At 59.4% G+C, this 21155-nt stretch overlaps 1 protein-coding gene across 1 annotated transcript in view; it reads right to left on the bottom strand.

Annotated features, from left to right (window-relative positions):
- The window catches only part of SPTBN5 (spectrin beta, non-erythrocytic 5), a 45850-nt gene that overhangs the window by 6568 nt on the left and 18127 nt on the right, over positions 1-21155 (bottom strand). The window contains exons 22-55 of the mRNA XM_021940460.2: positions 20740-20954; positions 20191-20377; positions 19732-19932; positions 19381-19497; positions 18199-18356; positions 17670-17805; positions 17265-17410; positions 16335-16449; positions 16132-16242; positions 15730-15909; positions 14239-14442; positions 13910-14059; positions 13376-13480; positions 12820-12987; positions 12212-12361; positions 11906-12097; positions 11674-11769; positions 9765-9880; positions 9561-9675; positions 8704-8817; positions 8443-8564; positions 8042-8204; positions 7655-7843; positions 7342-7419; positions 6542-6714; positions 4105-4195; positions 3817-3963; positions 2819-2956; positions 2484-2740; positions 2099-2285; positions 1638-1850; positions 785-981; positions 461-665; positions 21-215 (exon numbers count right to left, since the gene is read on the bottom strand). Coding sequence (XP_021796152.2) covers positions 21-215; positions 461-665; positions 785-981; positions 1638-1850; positions 2099-2285; positions 2484-2740; positions 2819-2956; positions 3817-3963; positions 4105-4195; positions 6542-6714; positions 7342-7419; positions 7655-7843; positions 8042-8204; positions 8443-8564; positions 8704-8817; positions 9561-9675; positions 9765-9880; positions 11674-11769; positions 11906-12097; positions 12212-12361; positions 12820-12987; positions 13376-13480; positions 13910-14059; positions 14239-14442; positions 15730-15909; positions 16132-16242; positions 16335-16449; positions 17265-17410; positions 17670-17805; positions 18199-18356; positions 19381-19497; positions 19732-19932; positions 20191-20377; positions 20740-20954 — 5331 coding nt within the window. The remainder of the gene's footprint in view (positions 1-20; positions 216-460; positions 666-784; positions 982-1637; positions 1851-2098; positions 2286-2483; positions 2741-2818; positions 2957-3816; positions 3964-4104; positions 4196-6541; positions 6715-7341; positions 7420-7654; positions 7844-8041; positions 8205-8442; positions 8565-8703; positions 8818-9560; positions 9676-9764; positions 9881-11673; positions 11770-11905; positions 12098-12211; positions 12362-12819; positions 12988-13375; positions 13481-13909; positions 14060-14238; positions 14443-15729; positions 15910-16131; positions 16243-16334; positions 16450-17264; positions 17411-17669; positions 17806-18198; positions 18357-19380; positions 19498-19731; positions 19933-20190; positions 20378-20739; positions 20955-21155) is intronic.

The following is a 21155-nucleotide window of genomic DNA, read 5'->3' as shown; positions in this document are numbered from 1 at the left end:
CCCAGCCTGTGGTTACCCACCTCTGTGCGGACTTTTATTGCTTGGTCCAGCCTCTCCCAAGCGGCCTCAATGCGGCTCCTCTGGGCTTGGATGTGGGGATAGCGCCTGGGTGCGCCCCGCTCCAGGGTGCCGGCCAGCTTCCTCAGGGCATGCACCTTGGCCTGGCCCAGGCTCTGAACTTCCTTTCTGAAAGCATCAAACTTCTCTTCCAGCACCTGCAAAGGTGTGAGGCCCGGCAGGGTCACTCGAGATGGTATCATGAGCTCTCAAAGTTCATGAAGAGCTCAGCAGACTGATGGCTCTGCAGTCCCTCAGCCCTGATTCTGGAACCATCAGGATCCTCCCTAGGACACCCTCTCCAAGCTCCTCTCTGCTGACTACCCAGCAACCCTTTCATCCCAAGGCAGGCCTTCCTCGGCCTCTGCCTGCTGCCCGCGAGGTTTGCTCAGGAGTGACTCACCTTGACGCCCTCCAGGTCCTGCCCGTAGTCCTGGGACTCAGCAGTGGCTGCCTTGGTGGTCAGCCAGGCGTCGAGGAGCAGGGTCTCTCGATCCAGCTGGTGTAGCTGCAGCTGCTCCTGCAGGCCATGCCCCCTGGCCTCCACCCTCCGCAGCAGCTCTGCGTGGGCCTCCCGAACTGCCTGCAGCTGGGCTAGCACCCTGGGGCTGCAGGAAGACAGCGACAGCCTGGACTGCAGCCCTTCCTCTCCAGGCTGGAGCAGTCTCCTGCCACCTCTGTAGGGGCTTCTCTCTGCTCCCTCCCAGATGCGTGGCTCCCCCCGCACCTGTCTGGGTTCTTCCTGCTCTCCAGGAGTGCTGCCGTCTGCTGCAGCCGCTCGAGGCGTGGGCTGAATGCTTCCAGGTCTCTCTTGGTGGCCTCCAGCCGCCGCAGAAGGGCCTGTGTGGCCTCAGCACTGTGGCCCATGTCCTCGCTGTCCAGGACGTGGCCCCGCTCGGCCAGCCAGGATCCCGCCTCCAGAAGCTGGGGTGACAGAGTGGAGATTTGTTTTCCCGGGGCACCCTCCAGGGCTCAGGATTTACAGCCACGATTCTCAGCCTGGCTGCACATGGGAATCACCTGGGAGCTGTCGCGCTCCCTCGGCCTGGCCCCACTCCTAAGCAGCCTCATCTGGTCCGAAACAGCCAGGGAGGCAGTGCTTTGTAAAGGGTCCAGGTGATTTTTTTCCATGCAAAATAGATGCTTTATTCTTGGTTCATAGGCATAGATTTTGTTTCTGTCACTTGATAAAATAAAACCAAGTTTTAGCAAATATTCCTTGCAGTGTTTCTCCCTTTCATTTATTAGCCTATTTACTTCATTTACTTCAGTTTTTCTTCCTTTCCAATTGTATTCACCATTCTGAAGTAATTGAGGTATAATCATCCAGGGAAGGTTCCAGGTGATTCTCATGTAAAGCCCTGGTTGAGAACCACTGGTCTAGAGGGAAAAAAGACAAAAGCCAATCCAGCCAGCAGCTGTGTTCTGGGACACATGTGGAAGGAAGCCTTTGGGGGCAGGAGACCACTGAGTGGAGGAGATGAAAGGTGCCCAGGCCCGGAGCCCTGGAGTTACCTCCCGGCTGCACTCGCCCTGGGGTCCAGGCCCGCCCGCTGTGCCCTGCCCATCACTCCCCTCACCTCAGTCAGAAACTGCTGGGCCTCCTGAGCCTGCTGCAGCAGAAGCCGCCTCCGTGCCGCCTCTGCCCGCAGGTGGGCCATGGCCTTCTCCAGCTGCTGCACCCGGGCGGCCACCTCGTGGGCGGCAAAGTGCCCTGCCTGCACCAGCTTGTGCCCAGTGCCCAGCACCACCCGGGTCAGAGCCTCATGGCTGTTCATCTCACTCTCCAGGTTCTGTGGGGGAGGATGGGGAGGTTGCTGACCCTTGGGGGACTCCCACAGTTGTGCTTGAAGCTTCACAGGACCCCACTAACTTGTCTCCAAGGAGTCCCCTGTCCCCATGACCCCCAAAGAATCCGGAGCACTCCAAAAGCCCCCACAGGCAGAGTTCCTGGCTGGGCCACAGAAAGTGCCATTTCCTTGGCTGAGGAGCCCCGCTCACATGTGAGGGCCGGCCCTCCCCTCCCCAGGTGGGCCCATACCTGGTGCTGCTCCTGCAGGTGCCGCACCACACTCAGGCTCTGGCCATAGTCCTGGGCAGTGGCCAGAGGCAGCTTCTCCTGCACCCAGGCCATTTCCTCATCGGCGTCCCTGAAGAACTGCAAGAGGAGGCTCCGGGCCTCCAGGGCCGTCCTGCGCTCCTGCAGGGGCTCCCTCAGGCTCTTGAACCTGCAGTGGTGGAGGGTGGGACCCAGGGAGGCAGAGACCACGGGTGTCAGTATTAGGGATACCTGGTGACACAGATCACCCAGTTGTGGCCCTCCCCATGGGCAGTGGGAGAAAGTGAGAAGACATCAGTTAGAGGGCAGGGGTGGCGGTCCCTCTAGGAAGGCAGGGAAGAGAAGCTGAGGGCACAGGTGGATCTACCTCTGAAGCAGCCGCTGGGCCTGCTCTTCCACATCTTGGGCAAGGCAGTGGCCTTCCCTCACGAAGGCCTGGGCCTGGCCCAGCAGTGCCTCAGCCTGCCTGGCCTTCTTGTCCACTGCTGCCTCCAGCTCCCTCTGTGTGCCTAGGAGCTCGCCCACCCCAGGCAGGGCCTGGCCCCCAGTGGGGGCTCTCAGCTCAACCTCGATGGGCTCCAGCCAGTTTTCCAGTTCCTCCATGCTCCGCCGCAGACGCAGGGCCTAGGGTAGAAAGCAAGGTTGGCAGGAGGGGAGAGGCCCGGAGCCCGGCCAGCCACCCCACGGCCCACACAACCTCACCTCGCAGGCGTTCTGGAGCTTGGCCACCTTCTTCTGGAAGTTGTCTTGCAGCTCACCCCAGAGTGCTCCCAGCTCCTGCAGTTGCTCCTGGATGGCCTCCGAGGCTGGGTGGCCCCCCTGCAGCAGCCTCTGTCCCTCCTGCAGCCACAACATGAAATACCCCTTGTGGACTGAGGACTGCTGGTACCAGGGCACTTGTGTTGACTCTGACCACCAGCACCACAGCTGCAGAGTCCCTGCAGGCCAGCTGCATGATCTTGAGCAACTTTCTTTACCTAAGCCTCATTTTCCTCATCCGTATCATAGAGAAAATCATGGTTATTTTGTTTAAATAAGTCATGTAAAATACTTAGCAGGGTGATTTATATCAGAGGGAGCCAGCCTGGGGTCAGGATCTGCCTTTGCAGGTGGAAAAGAGAATGTTTAAAGAAGTGCCATGCTGGGCACAGTGGCTCATTCCTGTAATCCCGGCACTCTGGGAGGCTGAGGTAAGTGGATCACCTGAGCACAAGAGTTTGACACCAGCCTGGGCAACATGGCGAAACCCCTTCTCTACCAAAAATACAAAGAAGTGGCCGGATGTGGTGGCACGGGCCTGTGATCCCAGCTACTTGGGAGGCTGAGCTGGGAAGATCACTTAGCCTGAGAGGTGGAGGTTGCAGTGAGCCAAGATCTTGCCACTGCACTCCAGCCTGGGTGATAGAGCAAGACCTGTCTCCAAAAAACTGACTATGTTTTGACTCCTTCACTCACAGGACTGCTGGCTACATCCTGTTCACATCAAAATGTTATCTTTAAAATTACTGAAAAGGTGTCATTTTTGGAGAGGGTGCCCCCACCCCGGGGAAGCAACTGCTTCTCACTACACTTCCACCTACACAACCGCTTAGCCAGGTGCCTGCACACAGAAAGTACTGGATAACACTGGCCACCGCTGCTGTGGTTCAGCACCAGCTCTGGGGCACCGTCCTGTGCTCTTCCTGCCCGCACGGCCTCACCCGCTGCAGCTCCTGCTGTTGGTGCCTGCTCGCGTCCAGCTCCGCCTGCAAATTCTGTTGCTTCCGTAACTGCGCTGGCAGCATGGCTGTGTCCAGCAAACCCTCCTCCAGGGCCACCACGTTCTTCTCCCTCAGCCACGCGGCCACCTGGGCACATGGGGAGGACAGGCCTGCTGTCCAGGGCTCTCGCCTTCCCCCGATCTCTGGGATGCCCCAGAGGAAGTGTGGCCTTTCCCTGGGTCGACTCCTTCCCCACCGTGATCGCCTCCCTCTCCAAGCGAGGCGAACCTCCTGGGAGTCCTGCAGGAAGGCCTGCAGCTGCCGGAGCTCCTCCAGGCGATGGCGGCGGGTCCCGGCTTGCCTGAAGAGCGCCTCCTTCCTGCCAGGAGGAGAGGCTCATGGGCCTGGGGCCACCCCCGGGGCCGGGTGGGGTGCCTGTTCAGCCTAGGCTTTCTCAGGTATGAATATATTCAGAGTCTGGAGTTTCCATTGCACTCCACCTCTGTATATGTGTCTGTTATGGGTCGGATGTTGTACCCCCAAGTTTTTTTTTGAGACAGAGTCTCGCTCTGTCACCCAGGCTGGAGTGCAGCGGCACAATCTTGGCTCACTGCAATCTCCACCTCCTGGGTTCAAGCAATTATCCTGCCTCAGCCTCCCGAGTAGCTGGGACTACAGGCTCATGCCTCCACACCCGGCTAAATTTTGTATTTTTAGTAGAGGCGGGCTTTCCTCATGTTGGCCAGGTTGGTCTTGAACTCCTGACCTCAAATGATCCACCCACCTCGTTCTCCCAAAGTGCTGGGATTACAGCTATTACACCTGGCCTGTACCCCTCCCCAGAACTGGTTTTGGAGACAGTGTCTTTAAAAGAGGCAATTAAGTGAAAATGAGGTCATATGGGTGGGTCCTAATCCACTGTGACCTTATGTGACCTTACGAGAGGAGGAAACTGGGGCAGACACAAGCATGGGGGGAAGGCACAGGGCAAAGGGGCCTCTGCCAGAACCGGGAGACCTCCAGAGGAAACCGACTGCTGACACCTGGACCGTGGACCTGCAGCCTCCAGGATTGTCAGAAGAGTGTTTATTCCAGGGGTCCCAGCCTCTGGGCCACAGACCGGCACCAGTCCGCAGCCTGTTAGGAACCGGCTGCACAGAAGTGAGCTGCGGAGCGTGAGTGCCTGAGCTCTGCCTCCCGTCGATCAATTGGCAACAGATTCTCACAGGAGCTGGAACCCGGTTTTGAACTGCGCACACGAGGGATCTAGGTTGCAGGCTCCTTATAAGAATCTAATGCCCAGTGATCTGAGGGGGAACAGTGTCATCCGGAAACCACCTCCCACGCCCTGGGAAAAACTGTCTTCCACAAAACCGGTCCCTGGTGCCAAAAAGGTTGGGGGATTGCTGGTTTATTCCACCCCACCCAGTCTGTGGTATTTTGGTACAGCTGTCTGAATAGGCTAATATACTGTCTAAACCACTTTTTTGATCAGGCATTGCTATTAGCAAGAATTTTTAAAGCAGGACCTCCCTATATATAATATGTAATATCTAATATTTATATAATATTTAATAACTTGATTTCTATATTACATATGTACCTCTGTACCAATATCAAGTATAATGCCACATGCACAAAAATAAAAACTGAGATCTATAAAGTAAATAGAAGTTCTAACATCACTCCCCCCCCACCCCACCTCCTCAGGTCCACGCACTCCTGCCCACGCTGGCGTGAGTGTGTGGGGAGGAGCGGGTGCGGAGCGGCTGGACTGAACAGAAACGTGCTCCTGTAGGAGGGCAGAAGCCAGGGGCTAGAAGTCACGGTGGCACTGGGCTGGGGGCAGCTGGGCCTGCCAGGAACCACCTAAGGTGACTGGGGGAGTGGGTGGTGACAGAGGCCAGCAATGTTTGCATTCTGTTAATTCAAACAACTCCACAGGTACCCAGGTGTGATCCACCTGCAAGAATGGAGAGGGGCTGGCTCTGACCACTGCCAGGACACCAGCACAAGGAGCCACGGCATTTGTGGGTGCTGGTCGGCTCTCTGGGAAGGACAAAAGCCCTCACCAGTCTGGGATCTGGCTTTTGACCCTATCTCCCTTGATCTAAAAGTCTGAGGAGCCGCATGAAGCAGCCAAACCCGACGAGCTTTCACAGGGAAAAAAACCGCAGAGCTGGGGTTTCATGGGCCGTGCGGGTCACATGCATCTGTGTCTGAACCGGCGTTAGATGAGCTAAGACTTCTGCTAGCCTGCCTGTGGGGCCAGCACCATGCTTTCATCCTCATCACAGCCCTTAGAGCCCTGGATGTGAGGCTCAGCTGCCGTGAGGAGGAACTTGCCCGAGTCCTGCCATTAGTGGGCAGCATAGGGACTCAGGACTGTGGCCCTGGAAGGCTGATGCTTGACCTCTGTACCCTGCCCTTCCGTTTCATGAGATGGTTTCCTCTTGGTCTCCTAGCATAAGCCTCTCTTTAAACTCCCTTTGATCTCAACTGAATGAAGAAGGAAGTGGGATTTTCCACATGGTGTTTGATGTCCATAACAGGCAGACACATTGCAGGGCCAGGGGTGGTGGGGACCCCTGGCATCTGACCTCAGTCCTTGGAAAAGACTGGTGAGCCTGGGCCAAGCAGTGGAAGGGCAGGAAGGGAAGAACCGGGATGTCAGATGCCTGTGCCAGCCTGCCCACAGCATCCCTCACCCCAGAGCCACCAGTACCTCAGGAGCATGGCCTGGCACCTGCCCAGGGCACTCGGGGCCTCGGGGTGTCCACCCTGGTGCAGGCTGCGGGCCGAGGCCTCCAGAGCGCTGATCTTTCCTGCCTGCACCTCCAGGTCCCGCTCCAGCATCTTCTGCTTCCACAGAAGGGGCTCCATGGGGGCCAAGGGGTCCTGGTGGGGGTGGGGAACCCAATACTGTCCACGGGGCTGCCCCCTCCCATCCCAGGCTACCTGCCTTCCCACCTAGAACATCCACAGAGCAGCTGCTCCACCCAAATACGTCCCTCAAGGCCGTTCCAGCTTTAGGACAGTGATTCCCAGCCAGGGGAGCATTGGGATAGGGATCAAGGGCCAGAATCTCTGAGGCAGGCAGAGTTTTTTCACATAAGGTGAGCGCTCCCTCCTCTGCACTCCCCCGAGGACTGTTAGTCTCCAGTTATCCTCTGAGGTGTCCTATGAGCTACACTTGTCTGCTACAGGGTTGGGGCAGTGGCGGGAAAAGCGAACCTCTAGGCATTTGGGAAGTGAGGAGGGCAGGGGTGAGGCAGTAAGAATGGGTCAGGGCCACAGGCACTCTCGAAGCTCCTGGGTGTTGGCGGTGGGGCCTGCCCACAGCTGCGTGGGAATTGCTCCAGATGACAAGTAAGTAACTGCCCAGTGACGGATGTGGCCCCAAGTGGGGAGATGCCCCAGAAGAGGAGGATCGCTGGCCTGGGGAGCTCAGGCAGCACTGGCTGGTTTGACCCCGAACGCTGCTCTTGTAAGATCCCCTCCCGCCCATTCCGGCTGGACACCTACCCACAGACCCTCACTGGCTAGGGAGTCTTCCTTGCTGCTAAGCCAATGTTCTATCTTCTCCACGGAGCTCAGAAACAGCTGGGAACAAAGGAAAAGGCAAGAGGCAGTCGGCAGAGGGTCCAGCCACTGCAGGTGGAGTGACCCGGTGGCACAGGTTGGGGAACCAGGGTCCTGGAAGGCAAGAGCGCTGAGTGGTGGGGAAGTCCCTGGCCCAGCAGCCCCTCCAGCCTTAGCCTTGACCAGAGGCTGTGGGGTCAGCGCAGGCCGTGTTGGGTGGGACCAAGATGCAGGCTGGGGATGGGACTGTGCCTGCCTGTAGCTCCAGGGCCTGCTGCAGCTGTAGCTGGTACTCCTGCCAGGTCCCTTCCAGGCTGCTCAGCTCCTGTTCTAGGCCAGCCAGGGCCTGGCGAATGTCGGGCGTGGAGGGGTGCCCCGCTGTGAGCAGTCGCTGCCCAGTGCTTCGGGCCAGGCTGCTGCTGTCTGTCCAGGAGTCCAGCTCGGCCTGGAACGGGACTGGGCTCAGATCACCGGGGACTGGAAGCAGCCCAGCAGGCAGGAGGAGAGGTGGGGAAGCAGCTGAGGAGTGGGAGGCTGGAGGAGACAGGCAGGGCGGGACACCCAGGAGGCCCAAGAACAAGGGGAGGAGAGGAAAGGGTGGAGGTGAGGGTCTGGGAAAGGCTTAGACCAGCCGCCTGCTCACCTTGAGCTCCTGGTGTTCTTCTAACATACGCCGGGCTTCCACAGGGCTGCGAGGAGTGGGGCTCATGTCCATCTGAGCCCGCAGCCTCTGGGCGCCGACCAGCAATTCATGCAGCGTTGCCTGGAGTTTCTGAGCTTGGTGCAAGGCATCCAGCGCCTCCCTCCTGCCCACAGCGCTCATCAGCTAGTTCCCAGGCCTTCAAACCCCTCTCCCCTGTGCCCACTGGTGTCTTCTGTCCCTTAATCCCCTCAACCACAGGAGGGCCCACGGGCTGGGAGTTACTGGGAGGACAGTAATTTGCAGGCTGGAGAATCCCAGGGGAACACAAGGGCAGAGGGGAGGTGTGGGGACTGAGATGCCGGAGGATGGGTCGGCAAGGGCAAGGCCTGCGGGGTTCATACCGCTTCTGGGCCCTGCTCTGGAGCTGCCACCAGCTCTCGGCCACCTCCTGCTGCCTGTGCCTGAGGCTGTGGGCTGCCTCAGGGCTTCTCTGGCACAGGCGGCCCACCTCACGCTCTAGGGACTGTGGGGGAAGCCGGGGTCAGACGTTAGGGCAGGGGAGCCCTGGGCCACCCTGGCATCCCATATCCCCTCCTCCCCGCTTCTGCCCAGGGTCCCCCTGAGGAGGTGCCCTGGGCCCAGCTCCACAGCCAGCTGCGCACCTCCACCTGGGCCTGGATGGGGTGCACTTCCCGCTCCAGCTCCTCGTGTTTCCGCAGCAGCCTCTGCACGCTCTCCAGATCCTTCCCGCAGTCCAGGGCCTGGATCAGGGCTTCCTGGGGGAGGGGCACGGCCAGTTACCTGCTGGGCCTTTGCTTCAGCTCCTCCTTCCTGGCAAAGGGCCCAGCCAGCAGCTTCTGTGTGCACAGCAAGCACCCAGTGTGATTTCCCGGCCCTGGCTTTGAGGGCCAGACGTCTCTTCCTTATGTGAGGGGGACGATTCAGAGGAGCAACTCTGGATTTGGAGTCTCCTCTGAGGGAAGAACCTCATGTGTGTGCTGCTTCCCTGTACACTGTCTCATTCGACTCTCATCCCTTGAGGAGTGAGAAAGAAAACAGAGCAAGGATGGACAGACAGGCCTCGGCAGACACCTGTTTCACACGAGGGCTTCCCAGACCGGGTTCTAACTCTGCCAGATTCAGCCTGGGGCTCTGTGGTTGTGAACAGTCCCAAGGCAAACATCCCAAGGGTCTGGGCTTCCTCGGGAACGGGAGGAAACCGAGAGGGTGTTTTCTGGCCTCTGGACCTGCAGTGTGTCTGAGACCAGGATCCGGGGGAGAAAGGAGACAGGGAAGCCCCCTGCTGAGCTTGCAATAGGTACTTCTATGGTCCTGAGTTGATCCCAAGGGCCAGCCCATCAGCTGTCCCTGGTGCAGCCCTGATAGGACCCACCTCCAAGTACCCAGCAACACAGGAGAGGCCAGTGAGGGGGCAGACACACAGGAGACTCTAGGCAGCACCCCCTCCCCTGACCACATTTGCTCACAGACCCTGCCGGGACCCGCTTCCACCACGTACCTTCTCCTGAATCCTCTCGGTGACACTGTCCAGCTCTTGAGACAACATGTGTATTTCCAGGGCCCCTTCGAGCCGCTGCTGGTATTGGAGCAGGTTGCCATGGAAACTCGCCCACCTGGCCGAGGGGTGGTGGTGTAATGCGGAGCCCGAGGCGGCCCTCCATCCCTCTCCCGGCCCCTCGGTTCTGCCCAGCCTGGGACTGGCCTGCTGTTGAGCTGGCTTCGCCGCTGGCAGATGATCTTGACTTCCTCAGGGTCCCGGTTCTTGAGTTGCAGTGACAAGTCACTGATGCTCCTGATGCGGGCATCACCCACTGTGTCCTGCAGGGGAGGTATGGGCGAGGGCACTGGCACCCCCCACGCAGAGCCCCTTCTTCCCACCTCAGTGGGCACTGGGAGCATGCCTGGGCCCCAGAGCACGAGGAACAGCATATTTGGGCAGTGGGAGGAACTGCTTCCTGCTTCCTCTACTGTGGCAGGTGACTGAGGTCACCCCGTCCAGGTGAAGTGAACAAGATCGGCTTGGAGCCTGCAGCCCCAGAGTCACCTCTAAGGCCAGAAAATGGGATCCCTGTGTTGGGTACCATGTAGGAGGGAAGAGTGGGCACATGCTCACTTACAGAAGCTCTTGAGACGGAGTCCCCCTCTGTTGCCCAGTCTCCGTCACACTGTTGTTGTAATGGCACAATCTCAGCTCACTGCAACCTCCACCTCCCCGGTTCAAGTGATTCTCCTGCCTCAGCCTCCCGAGGAGCTGGCACTACAGGTGCCTGCCACCAAGCCTGGCTAATTTTTGTATTTTTCATAGAGATGGGGTTTCACCATGTTGGCCAGGCTGGTCTCAAACTCCTGACCTCAAGTGATCTGTCCGCCTTGGCCTCCCAAACTGCTGGGATTACAGGCGTGAGCCACCGCGCCCGGCCACAGAAACTTTTAAAATAAAAATTCAGCTTCTTGGATGAAGATAAGCAAATGGAGGTTGTGGAATGGAACAGTGAGCTCTGGCTTCCTGGGGTTTGGGTGTCCCCGCCTCAGGACTCGCCTGAGCTGAGGCTGGTGCTGCTTGGACACTGGGCGGGGTTTAAATGTGCACAGGGAGAGGTCCCCCGCAAGGTGCCATTGCAGGTCTCCTGGCTCTGGCATCCAGAGAGCTTGTTTAGATTTCCAAAGCACTTTCCTATGAAGTGCCTCGTGCGAGGTAGTCAGGGAAGGACAGTCCCCTCCTTTTATAGACACCAGAGCAGAGCTCCGAGGCTAATGTGGCTCCTTTGTGGCAGAGCCAGGATTCAAGCCCAGCTCCTTTAAAGTCTAGCTCTCTTCCTCCTACGGCATCTGGCACAGCGTCTGTGAAATGCTGCCATTAGCAAGGGATGTCTTAGGTTTAAGCACTGCCACCTTTTAAAAAGTTATACATACATGTACCAGGGAGACAAGGTTAGCACATTTGGTCTTTAACATCCAATTGCAAATACATTTGCCAATTTTATTTCCCCGTACACCACATAAGAGAAATAGATGTTTGGTGTGTGTATGTGTAAGGGGGCGGGTGTGGGACGAGGAGGAGACGCTGAGACGCTGAAATAGTCACACTGAAGGCGGGCGCTGATTATCCACTGCATCCAGGCATATGTCTCATCTTTTTAAGATTTTTTGAAATAATTATAGATGCACAGGAAATTGCACAAGTCCCGCAGAGAGGTCCATGTGCCCTTCCCCAGCTTCCCTTATGGCAGCATCCTATATAAGGATAACATTGAAACCACAAAGCTGACATTGGTATACTACTACCAACTAGACCAGACTTCATTCAGATTTTATCAGTTTTTGCAAGTATGCATCTGTGTGCAGCAGAGGGGGATAGATCTACGAAGTTTTATCACAGCTAGAGATTCACGTATCTGCAACCATGCATATGCTCTCTTACCTCTGAGGTGGGTGCTACCCCCATTCTAAAGAGGAAGGAGCGAAGGCAAGAGGAGGGAGCCTGCCCGAGGGCACGGGAGTAGCAGGCATGGAGCCCACGCACTGCCCTACAGCCCACACTCCTTCCCTGCTCTCAACTGGATTTTCAGTGAGGGATGCATGGCCAACGCTACCCAGCAAGGCCTCCTCACCCCGGTCGAGGTTCCTCGGAACTCGCGAAGCCGCCGTCGGAGCTTCAGGCAGTGCTCCAGGTCCTGGCCCAGGTCACCAACATTCACCATCACCTCCTGTGAAGGCCGAGGGTGGGGAGGGAGCGCTCTGAGCACCAACCCAGGCTCCTGGCACCTGCTGCTGGGGCTCCCTCCTGTCAAGGGAGGGCTCCTCCCCCCATTTCTCAGCTCCCCCCGCTGGCTGGGGCTACACCTTCTCCTGGATCCAGGCCTCTGCGAGGTCCACTCTCTGCAGGAACTCCAGGAAGTCCCGCCTGTCCTCCAGCTCCTGGGCCCTGAGGGCCACTGCCTGCCTCAGGTCCTCCCAGTGCTTCCGCAGGCCCTGCAGCCGCTGGGAGACCTCTCCCGCTCGAGGGTGGCTCTGTACCAGGAGAGCCTCTCCCTTCTGGAGGGAGAGAGGGGACACAGGACATCTTGCCTGCCGCCCTTCCTTCTAAGACCGACATCACCCCTGGGCCACACTTTGGGGCAGGCATGGGGCTGAGGGCCCGGTTGTTACCTTGGCAACAGAGGTCATGACCTCCTCATGGGCCTGGACTTCAGCCTCAAAGGCCTGATGTTTCAGCAGGGGCTTCAGCTTATCTCTCAGGTCCCCAGGAGGGATCGGCTTCTTCAGCTGCTGGGCCCATGCCTGGATCCAGTCCTCAGCCTGGTGGGGGTGGGACACGAACGCTGATGCTCTGCAGCCTTGGGCCCCAGATGCCACAGGCCTAGCCCTAGCCATTCCCAGGAGGCTGGCCTCAGGGGTAGAGTGGGCAGCACCTGGTCAATGAGCCCTGAAGGTTCTAGCTCCGGAAGACGGAAGATGTGCTGCAGGAAGCAGCCGGGCAGGGCCTTGGGTGGGCTCTCGTTTTGGAGGTGTGGCCCCTACTCCTGGGACCCTGGGCTGCTCTGCTCCCTTCCCTGCCTCTCTTTGCCCTGGCCCTGCTAGAGCTCGGGACACTGGTGGGGTCTCCACACAAAGGGGCTTAGATCCCATGGTCTGAGCTCCAGCACAGCCATCCACTCCCTGAACCTGTTTCTGCCTCACAGTGTTGTGGTATGAAGGCAGCTGAAAATGGTTGAGTGGTCCCGGTGGAAGGCCCTGGGCTGGGGGTGCCCTCTGACCTGGGTTGCGGCCTGGGTGAAGCTGGCCATCAGCAGGGAGGCGTGCAGGGCGTGTCCCCGGCTCTCCGCCAGCTCCTTCACTCTCACCCGGCGCTGCAGCAGGGCAGGAAGCAGGTCCTGCACCTGGGCGTGCCGGAGCGTCTTCAGCCGCTCACGCAGGGCTGCCTCCTGTGGGGCAGGGGCACAGCTACTGCTCTCCCACCCTGGGCTGGGGCAGGGTCTGGCCCGCAGGGCTCACAGCCCTTTCCTCAGCCCCGCACGGCTAAGGGGTGTCTGATTCTCCCAGCCACAAGCCAGACCAGTCTGCTCCCCAAGGACCGCGTGGTGTGCACAGAGCCGAATGCCCTCCGTGGGTCTCTGCAGTGTGGCCCATCTCACCCTGGGCCCTCTTCTTGAGCCACACATACAACTTGCTCAGTCAACCCCAACCAGGCCCCCAGCCTCGCAGGCCCATCAGTACTGACTCCGGGAACACACCAAGCTCCCTGTGACCCCCTTCAGGACTCTCTCCCGACCCCCACACTCTGACCACGGCCAGGACTCCTGAGCCCATTACCTTCTTGTCCTGGGCAGTCAGAACCTTCAGGAAGAGCTCATGCTTGCGAATCAACTGCTCTACCTCTTCCACCGAGCTCCCCAAGGCACTGGTTTTCAGGGAGACCTGGATTCACAGAAAAGTCAAAGAGGCCACCATGCCTTCCAGCCAGCCAGCCCCTCCAGCTACAGTCTGTGCTAGGCTGTGCCCATGGGCACTCTGGGTATAGCAGGGCCTTAGGAGTGCCCGCTGAGCTTGGCGTGGAGCTGTGAGGAGGAGTGTGAGCCCAGGTTGGGAGGCTGTGACACCCCAACCTCTGCACCACATGGGAGCACAACCAGCCTCTGGCCAACTTCTTTGGGGCTCAGTCTGGGGATGTCAGTGGAAGCTCAGGGGCCTCAGCGCTTCACCCAGCTCACCTGGATGGACTCATGCACAGCTGCCCCATATTAGAAAAAAAGCCAGAGAAGCAGGAGGAAAGGGACTGAGCAGAGAGAGGAGAACAGAAAGGAGGAGCAGGAGGCATGCGGAGTGTGAGGGCGGGACGGGACCTGCCTCCTGGGCCGCGAGGATCTCCTCCAGGCGGCCGCACTCTCTGAGGAAGAGCTGCTCCTGCTGCTCAGCCTGCAGCCTCTCTTGCTTCCGCGCCCAGGCCTGATACACCTGGTCCCGCTGGTCCTGCAGGGCTCGAAGCTTTTCTTGGACCTGGGGATGGACACGTGAGGAGCTTCAGCTGGGGAGGGTGGTGTGGGTGAGGTGAGGACTGGATCCTGAGGGAAGCCTCTGAGGAAAGGCCAGCATGGCACAGTAGGGCGGGCCACCAGGTGGCCAGGCACAGGCTAGGTCAGCTAGGGTATGTGGGGGCACCAGGAAAGGGGGCCCACCTCCTTGGTGGGTGTCCCTGCAGCCAGGAGTGCCTGCTGGCCCAGCTGGGTGGCCTGCTGCCACAGCTTCTCCCGGGCCTCCAGCTCTGCCCGGAGCCACTGGTGGGCACTGAGCTTCAGCGGGCCACGGCTGGGCTCTGGCGAGCTCTCCTCCAACTGGAGGTCCTGGCGCACGCGGGCTGCCCAGGAGGCGTAGTCGCGCACCTGATCCCAGAGACACGGAGGGAGAGCGGGTGAGGGAGACGCGGAGGGGGAGGGCCGGGTTTCAGCAGGAAACCAGGTGCCGAGGCAACTGCAGCCCACCTGAGTCCACTCCTCACACAGCTCGAGCCGACCTGGGTCGGGGCCTCGGCTGAGGCACGTGTGGCCCTTTGTCACTTGGTTTCTCCGTTCTCATCCAACCCGATCCTCCCAGAACCACGAATCCTCCACGTGAGCCAGACCCTCACCACGACACATCTCTGTCCTTTGCTCCTGCTGACGCTGCTGCTTAGAAGGTCCTCCTCCTGCCTTCCCATCTCCACAGAGCTCACCTGGATGAGGCCATGAGCGGACTGGCGGCTATAGCAAGATCAGCCTCATCAAGACTGCTTGATGGGGAAAGAAAGCTCGCCTGCTCTTCAACGGCCTCTTGGCCGCCTTTGCCTGGTGAAGCCTTCCCTGGTATTTGACACTGCACTGCTCTCCGTGTTCTCTGAATTACTAATTTAACCCTTACAGACTGTCTTCTGCTGATTTGTATACAACTACACAAGACTGGTGCTGGAGGGACTTCAGGTCCTTGACCAAATATCTCATTGCACAGAGGAAGGGTAAATAGCACAAACAGTCTTGTAAACTCTAAGTGCGTGACAAACCCAAGGTTAAGTGCCTTGCTCAAGCTCACACTGCCAGCAAAGCAGCAGAGTTGGGTCCCTAAACTCAAGCCTTTTTGTAGTGTCAGTTTAGGCCTCCTGGTCTGCCAGGTCCCAGGACAGGGAGATGCCAGGGACACCCCATGGCCAGGACCCACTGTTCCAGTCTGATTCTCTGGGTTTTGGGCTCATCTGCCCAGGAAGGAGGGCTCCACGAGGGCAGAAGTTCCACCTTCCATAGCTTCTATATTGCCCTCCTCTCTCTACCTGCGGCTTCAGCAGGGGGCTGAAGAAGGACATTGAATAGATGCTGGCTCATCCAGAGCTCACTGTCTAACATCTGGGTCTCCAGTTATGAGCTTTCCTGGGCCGTTCTTACTCTCAGCCCCGGCTGGGACCCCGCATGACTGCCCTGCCACTCACCTTGCTGGAACTGACCCAGACCCTAAGGTGTCACTGCTATGCCCATGTGCTCAGCCCCTGACCAGCCAGACTGACCTCCGTGTGCTCATGCTCTCCCGCCTGAGTTCATGCTTGTTCTCCCTCCGGAGCTGGAGGGCCTCATGCGTGCATGCCCATGTGTGGTGCAGCACACACACATGCGCATAGACGCCACCCAAGGGGCGAGAGCCCTCACCGCTGTGCGGAAGCGGGCCAGGAGGCGTGCCCGCTCCAGCTGGGCCCTGCGTTGCTCCACACGTCGCTGCAGCACTGCCCACGCCTGCATCACAGCTTGCTGCCTCTGCTGCACCGCATGGGCCTGAGGCCCCGGGCACAGCTTCTGCACCCTGCCTGCAGTCTCCAGCAGTTCCTGCAGCTGCGGGAGGGGCAGGGAACAGGGAGGCAAGGGTCACGTCTTCCTGACTATCCCACAGATATATCCCTTGCCTGGGAACTCTGGCCCCCTTGGGCCACATCCTGCCATGCACAGTAGGCCCATGGGAGGCCCTGAGGGACAGTGGAAAATCTAGAGGAACAGGCAGGCTAGCCTGAGGCGGCTGCAGGGGCCTGGGTCAGAAAGGCAGCCAGCTGGGCTCACCTGCTGCTTGGTGCCCACGAGTTCTCGCTCCAGCCCCTGGTGGCTCCTCAGCTGGGCCTCCAGCCCACGCAGGTCCCGTGCCACATCGTTGGGGAGGCTCGCGGCTTTCTCCTGAGGAAAGGAGAATGCCAAGGAGATGAGGAATGGAGGGTGGGCACTGAGCCTGGAATGTATCCACTTCTAGCAACCCCTCCAGCTCACACCTTGACCTGGGTGAGGACTTCCAAGAGATCTCTGTGAACTCTGAGGGTGGTCTTGGCATCTCGGAGCGCGTGGCCTCGGGCCTGGGTCAGCTCCCACAGCTCCGACCAGGTGGCCCTGCCCGTGGCGTGTGGAAGACCAGCAGGGGATCAGCCCTGGGCTGCCTCGTTCCTCCCTCTCGCTAGGTCTGGTCAGCCCCCTCCTCTCTGGGTTGTATCGGAACTTGCTCGAAGCTCCTCCTCCTTAAAACCTCTCCCGCCTGTGGCCCTGCCTACACACTTTCTTCCCGGGAGCCTGTCTTCTAGCTTTACTATGAATTCCATGTTTTGATGCTGTAATACTGGGCACTGAATGGTATCTGTGCTCTGCGACACTCCTTACATCTTGTGCTTTGATTTATAGCGCGTCACCCAGATTATGATTACGGACGCTTTGTGGGCAGAGGTCACATCTCTCCATTCTTCATTAACTCTGCAACTCGCTGAGCTCCTAAGGCTTCTGCCAGGCCAGGCTCTGGGCTAGGGGTTATGAGCGAGTCATGACCTTGCCTGAAAGCTCACAGGCTGGGAGTGGATCCAAATCAGCCAAGTGGACAACTAGGAACGACATGAGGCATGAGCTGTCCCGAGTGAGCACAGGAGCTGGGACAGCTCAGGGGAAGGCCCTGACATCCGGCCCCACCATCTTCCTACAGCTCCTGCTCTCAGTCCCAGGAGCAGGACTCTGACCTGCACACCCAGCCTCACCTCCCTTCACAGTCCAGAGCCTGTGGCGGGCTTGGCTCCTCCGGAGCTAGGCCCCCTGCAGAGCCCCGTGGGCAGCCGGGGCCAGCGCGGCCCTCACAGCATGCCATCCTCTCTTACCACTCTGGGCCCTGCCTGCCCAGCTCCTTCCCCCACACCCCATGCTGGCCTGGCCCACTGGGCACTCACTGCAGATCCTGCTGCCTCTGACGCACCATGGGGCCAGCACTGTGCCCACGCGCTAGCAGACTCTCCGCCAGCAGCCGGCAGGCGGCCACCCGCTGGCCGCCCATCTCCACTTGGCGCTGAAACTTTGCAAACTTGGTGCAGAGGTGCTGAGAAGACGGGAGTGGGTGACAGGGTAGCCCCCGAATGGTTACGCGGCAAGCAGCCTGGGAATTGAGGCACCTCAGTGCCCAACTGGGTGATATGGGCTTGGACGGCCACGGCGTCTGCCCGCTCCCCTCAGCAGGTCCGCCTCAGCCAGGGCTCACCGCTCTGCACCACCTTCTCCCTCCGCCCCGCCAGGGCCAGCTTCCCCACCCCACAGGCTCTGCCCCAGGACACCCTCCTTGACCCTGGCCCTCTTCTCACCAGGGTGTGCTCGGGGTCCTCCCCCAGGCTCTCCCCTCCTTTGGCCGCCTGCTTCTGGCGTGCCAGCCAGCTCTGCAGGTCCTCGGTCTCCCTCAGGAACTCGTGCAGCTTCAGGGCCCCCTCCAGTTCCCAGTCCCTGTGGTGACAGCCCGTGGTTCCCCAGAAGTGAGTTGCCCGCCCCCCGGGGGCCAGCCAGGCCAGCCAGAGGGGCCAATCTGAAGAATGGGGTTACTCATGGTCTCTGTCCAAGCCTGCAGCTCATGATTCAGGCAGTAGTAGACCCAGCAGGGCGAGTGTAGGGGCAGAGGAGGGTGTGGACATGGGGAGATGTGGGGAGAAGGACAGCAGGGAGTTGTGGGGCCTCACTGAAGAATTTATGGAAAGAGGTGAGCAACGCATACCCTTCTCCTAGCACCACTCTACAGCCTGGGGTCATGGGTTCTGCTCGACTTAGGGCCATGGCACGGGAACAGTCAGCTGTGGCTAGGCCTCCTGTACCCACTGATGAGAGGGGGTACGGTGTCCTCACCGTGTGGCCGCCAACTCCTGCAGTGCCTGCAGCTGCTCCCGGAGCCTCTCCTGCGCCACACGCTGCTGCTCAGGGGCTTCAGGGCCAGTGAGGGTTTGGGCCCTCTGGTCAAGCTCCTCCATGGAGCTCCAGTAAATGGTTAGTTCCTCCCGTAGAGCCTGTGATGAACGAGGACCCACGCCAGGCTCAGCCTGGGTGACTCATCCACCCACCTGTCCGTCCCCCACCCATCTAGTCACCAATCCTCATCCATTCACCCACCACTCACACACCCATCCATCTACCTCAACGCATCCATCCGCCCACCCAGCATCCCTCTACCCATCACTGATGGAGTAAGGACTTATTGTTCCATTAAGTGAACACCTGGTCTGTGCCCACTGAGGGCTCATTATTTAGCAGGGAAAGGTGAATGCTGGCTAATCTGGGCCAAGGAAGGGAGGGCACAGGAGGCATCAGACTGAACCCCAACCTCCATGTGTGAGAGAGAGGCAGAATTAAGCAAGCTGTCCAGTATAACCGGGGGGGTGCTCCGTGAGGCCAAGGCTACAGGCCTTTAGAAAAGATTCTCTGAAAGTCCTGTGGCAGAACACACTGGAACTGCGGCTGTGCAGAAAGCATGCCCAGACAGGAGGACACTTCAGTGACAGCAGGAACCGGGACTGCTATGGGCCCCAGGCTTTGGAGCTTGTGTGGTTCTGGGAGTCCAAATTCAGGAGTGAGGAAGGGGACTTCGAGACCTCCCTCCCTTCAGCCAGGGGATGTTTGTGGGAGGAGGTCGGCTTCAGGAAGGGCATTTAGTTAGCTCAAAGGATGAGAGGCAAAGCCTGGGAGGAATAAATCTGTGGGAGATATGGAGCAGGCTGGGGAGGTGACCTCAACAGAGGAGAAAAGTGCGAGGGGTGGGGTAGAGAGGAAGCAAGAGGAGGCGGAGAAACCCCAAAGCCACAGGGAGAGGCAAGACTCATAAGAAGATGAAGGGGGAAAGCATGTACATCACAGTGCCCTGGTCGCCTTGGAAGAAAGGGCACTGTGGGATCTGGGTGGGCAGTGGGGATGGGGCTGTGTCTCCAGGAAGCAAGAGCAGGGCTCCATGCCTCTGAGAGAGCGAGGGTGGCAGCCCTCTTCCTGTGGTCCATCATCACCTAAGCCACACTGGAGGGGAGGCTCAGGACATGGTACCTGGTGCTTCTTAATGAGCCTGAGGGTGGCTGCCTCGTCTCTGCCATAGTCCTGACTGCTCACCAGCGGCTGCTTCTCCTTCACCCAGCCCTCCAGCTCTGACACATCCAGAAAGTACTGCCAAGAGTGGGGCCGACTCACCTAGAGGATCTCAGGACTCTCCTTCAGCCCTGGAGACATCTGCCCCTGCTCTCCAGCGTGCTGCACAAAGGGGCTTCTGTGCCCATGGGGCACCCATCAGCTCCCGGCCCAGAGCCCCCACTGACCCGCCTCCCTGAGAGTCCCACAGGTGGCCCCTCAAGGAGCCCTGACTTCTGCCTCATCCCCCAACCCCACCTCCCTGCATCCTACCTGTTGGAAAGTGACAGCCTGCTGCAGACACCGGGCCCGCGCCTCACATGCCCTCTCCAGCTCTGCCCAGCGGTCTTCCAGCTCCTGGCACTGCTCCATGATGTGTGGGGCTTGGGGGTGCCCTGAAGCTGCCAGGCTCTGCCCAGAACTCAGCACCCGTTGCACCTGCCCCTGGTGAGCTTTTACCTCCCCCTGGAGCTCCTGCCACAGAGCGGCTTGAGAGGCTGCTGCTCTTAACCCAGGGGCGTCTGGAGCAGAGCCATGGATGTGGCTCCAGGCCCCATCCAGGCAAGATCTCCAGGCAAGATCCCCAGGGTCAAAATAGCTGGGGCAGAGATTTGGAAATTGGGATACCCAGTGGGGAGGGCTTAGAGGCCAGGACACCTGAGTAGGGGCAGAGCGCTTCTAAGGTCTGGGAAGTGGATGTCCGGAATCATGTAGGAAGAAGAGGGCTATTACCTTGTGCTTGCAGTGAAGGCTCTGGGCATCATTCAAGCACTCGGCATAGCTGGTGGGGTTGCTGCAGGGCATGTGCTCAGCCACCCATGAGAGCTCCATGTTGCTCAGGTAGCAGAACTGGTGCAGCTCCACTGACGCCTGCAGCTGCAGGCCCCGGATGGCCAGATGCCCCTGCAGAAGCTCCAGCCTAGAAGGAGGAGGAAGAGATGGGAGAGGTTGGGAACAGAGTGAGGACAAGGCTCCTGGTTCTTTCCTTGGCCCAGACGGGGCCCGTGAAGAACAAGACCAGGGAACAGAGCAAAGCCCCACCTGACAAAGAGAGGCAGCGGAAGGGCGCCAGGGCCCCACCTCATGGCCTAGATGACTTGCCTGACCGCACTGTGGGGGTCCTGCTGAAGATGTATAATGGGGTCTCCAACCGTCCCATCCAGAATGACTCTACCCATAAGGGAGGAGGTCTAGACACCCCAGTCCTGTGGGTGCCACCCTGTGGGAACTTAAATTCACACAGGGGAGTGACACACAGGTGGGTGGGAGGACAGGCCCCACCTCCGGAGGTGCTTCTGGGTCTCTTCCAGGATGGCCGGGGAGGCGGCCACGATACGGGCCTGGGAGGCGAGGGCAGCCATCTTGGCGGCCAGGGCCCGGCTCTCATTCTCCAGCTGGTGGTGCCGTTTCTGCAGCTTCCTGCTGGAGCGCAGGTCCTGCCCCGTTTCTGAGCCCTGCAGGGCCCCCTCGAGCTGCTCCAGCTGCTCCTTTGCATCCTGGGGAGGGACGCCGGGAGCTGCCTTAGGCTCTCCGTGTATAGCACAGCAAGTGGCCTTCCCGGGCTCTGGGACTGTAGGATTTGCAGGACCAGGTTCACCAGGGACCTCTGTCCCCACCACTGCCAACCCCCAACCAGAAGTGCCCAATCTTCCCCTGTTCCCTCACACTTCTTTCTTCCTGGGGGACTCAAGCTGGGC

The sequence above is a fragment of the Papio anubis genome, chromosome 7 (assembly GCF_008728515.1).
Source record: "Papio anubis isolate 15944 chromosome 7, Panubis1.0, whole genome shotgun sequence".
NCBI lineage: Eukaryota > Metazoa > Chordata > Mammalia > Primates > Cercopithecidae > Papio > Papio anubis.
Note: the sequence above shows the minus strand (reverse complement) of the source record. Positions and strands in the feature narration are given on the sequence as shown.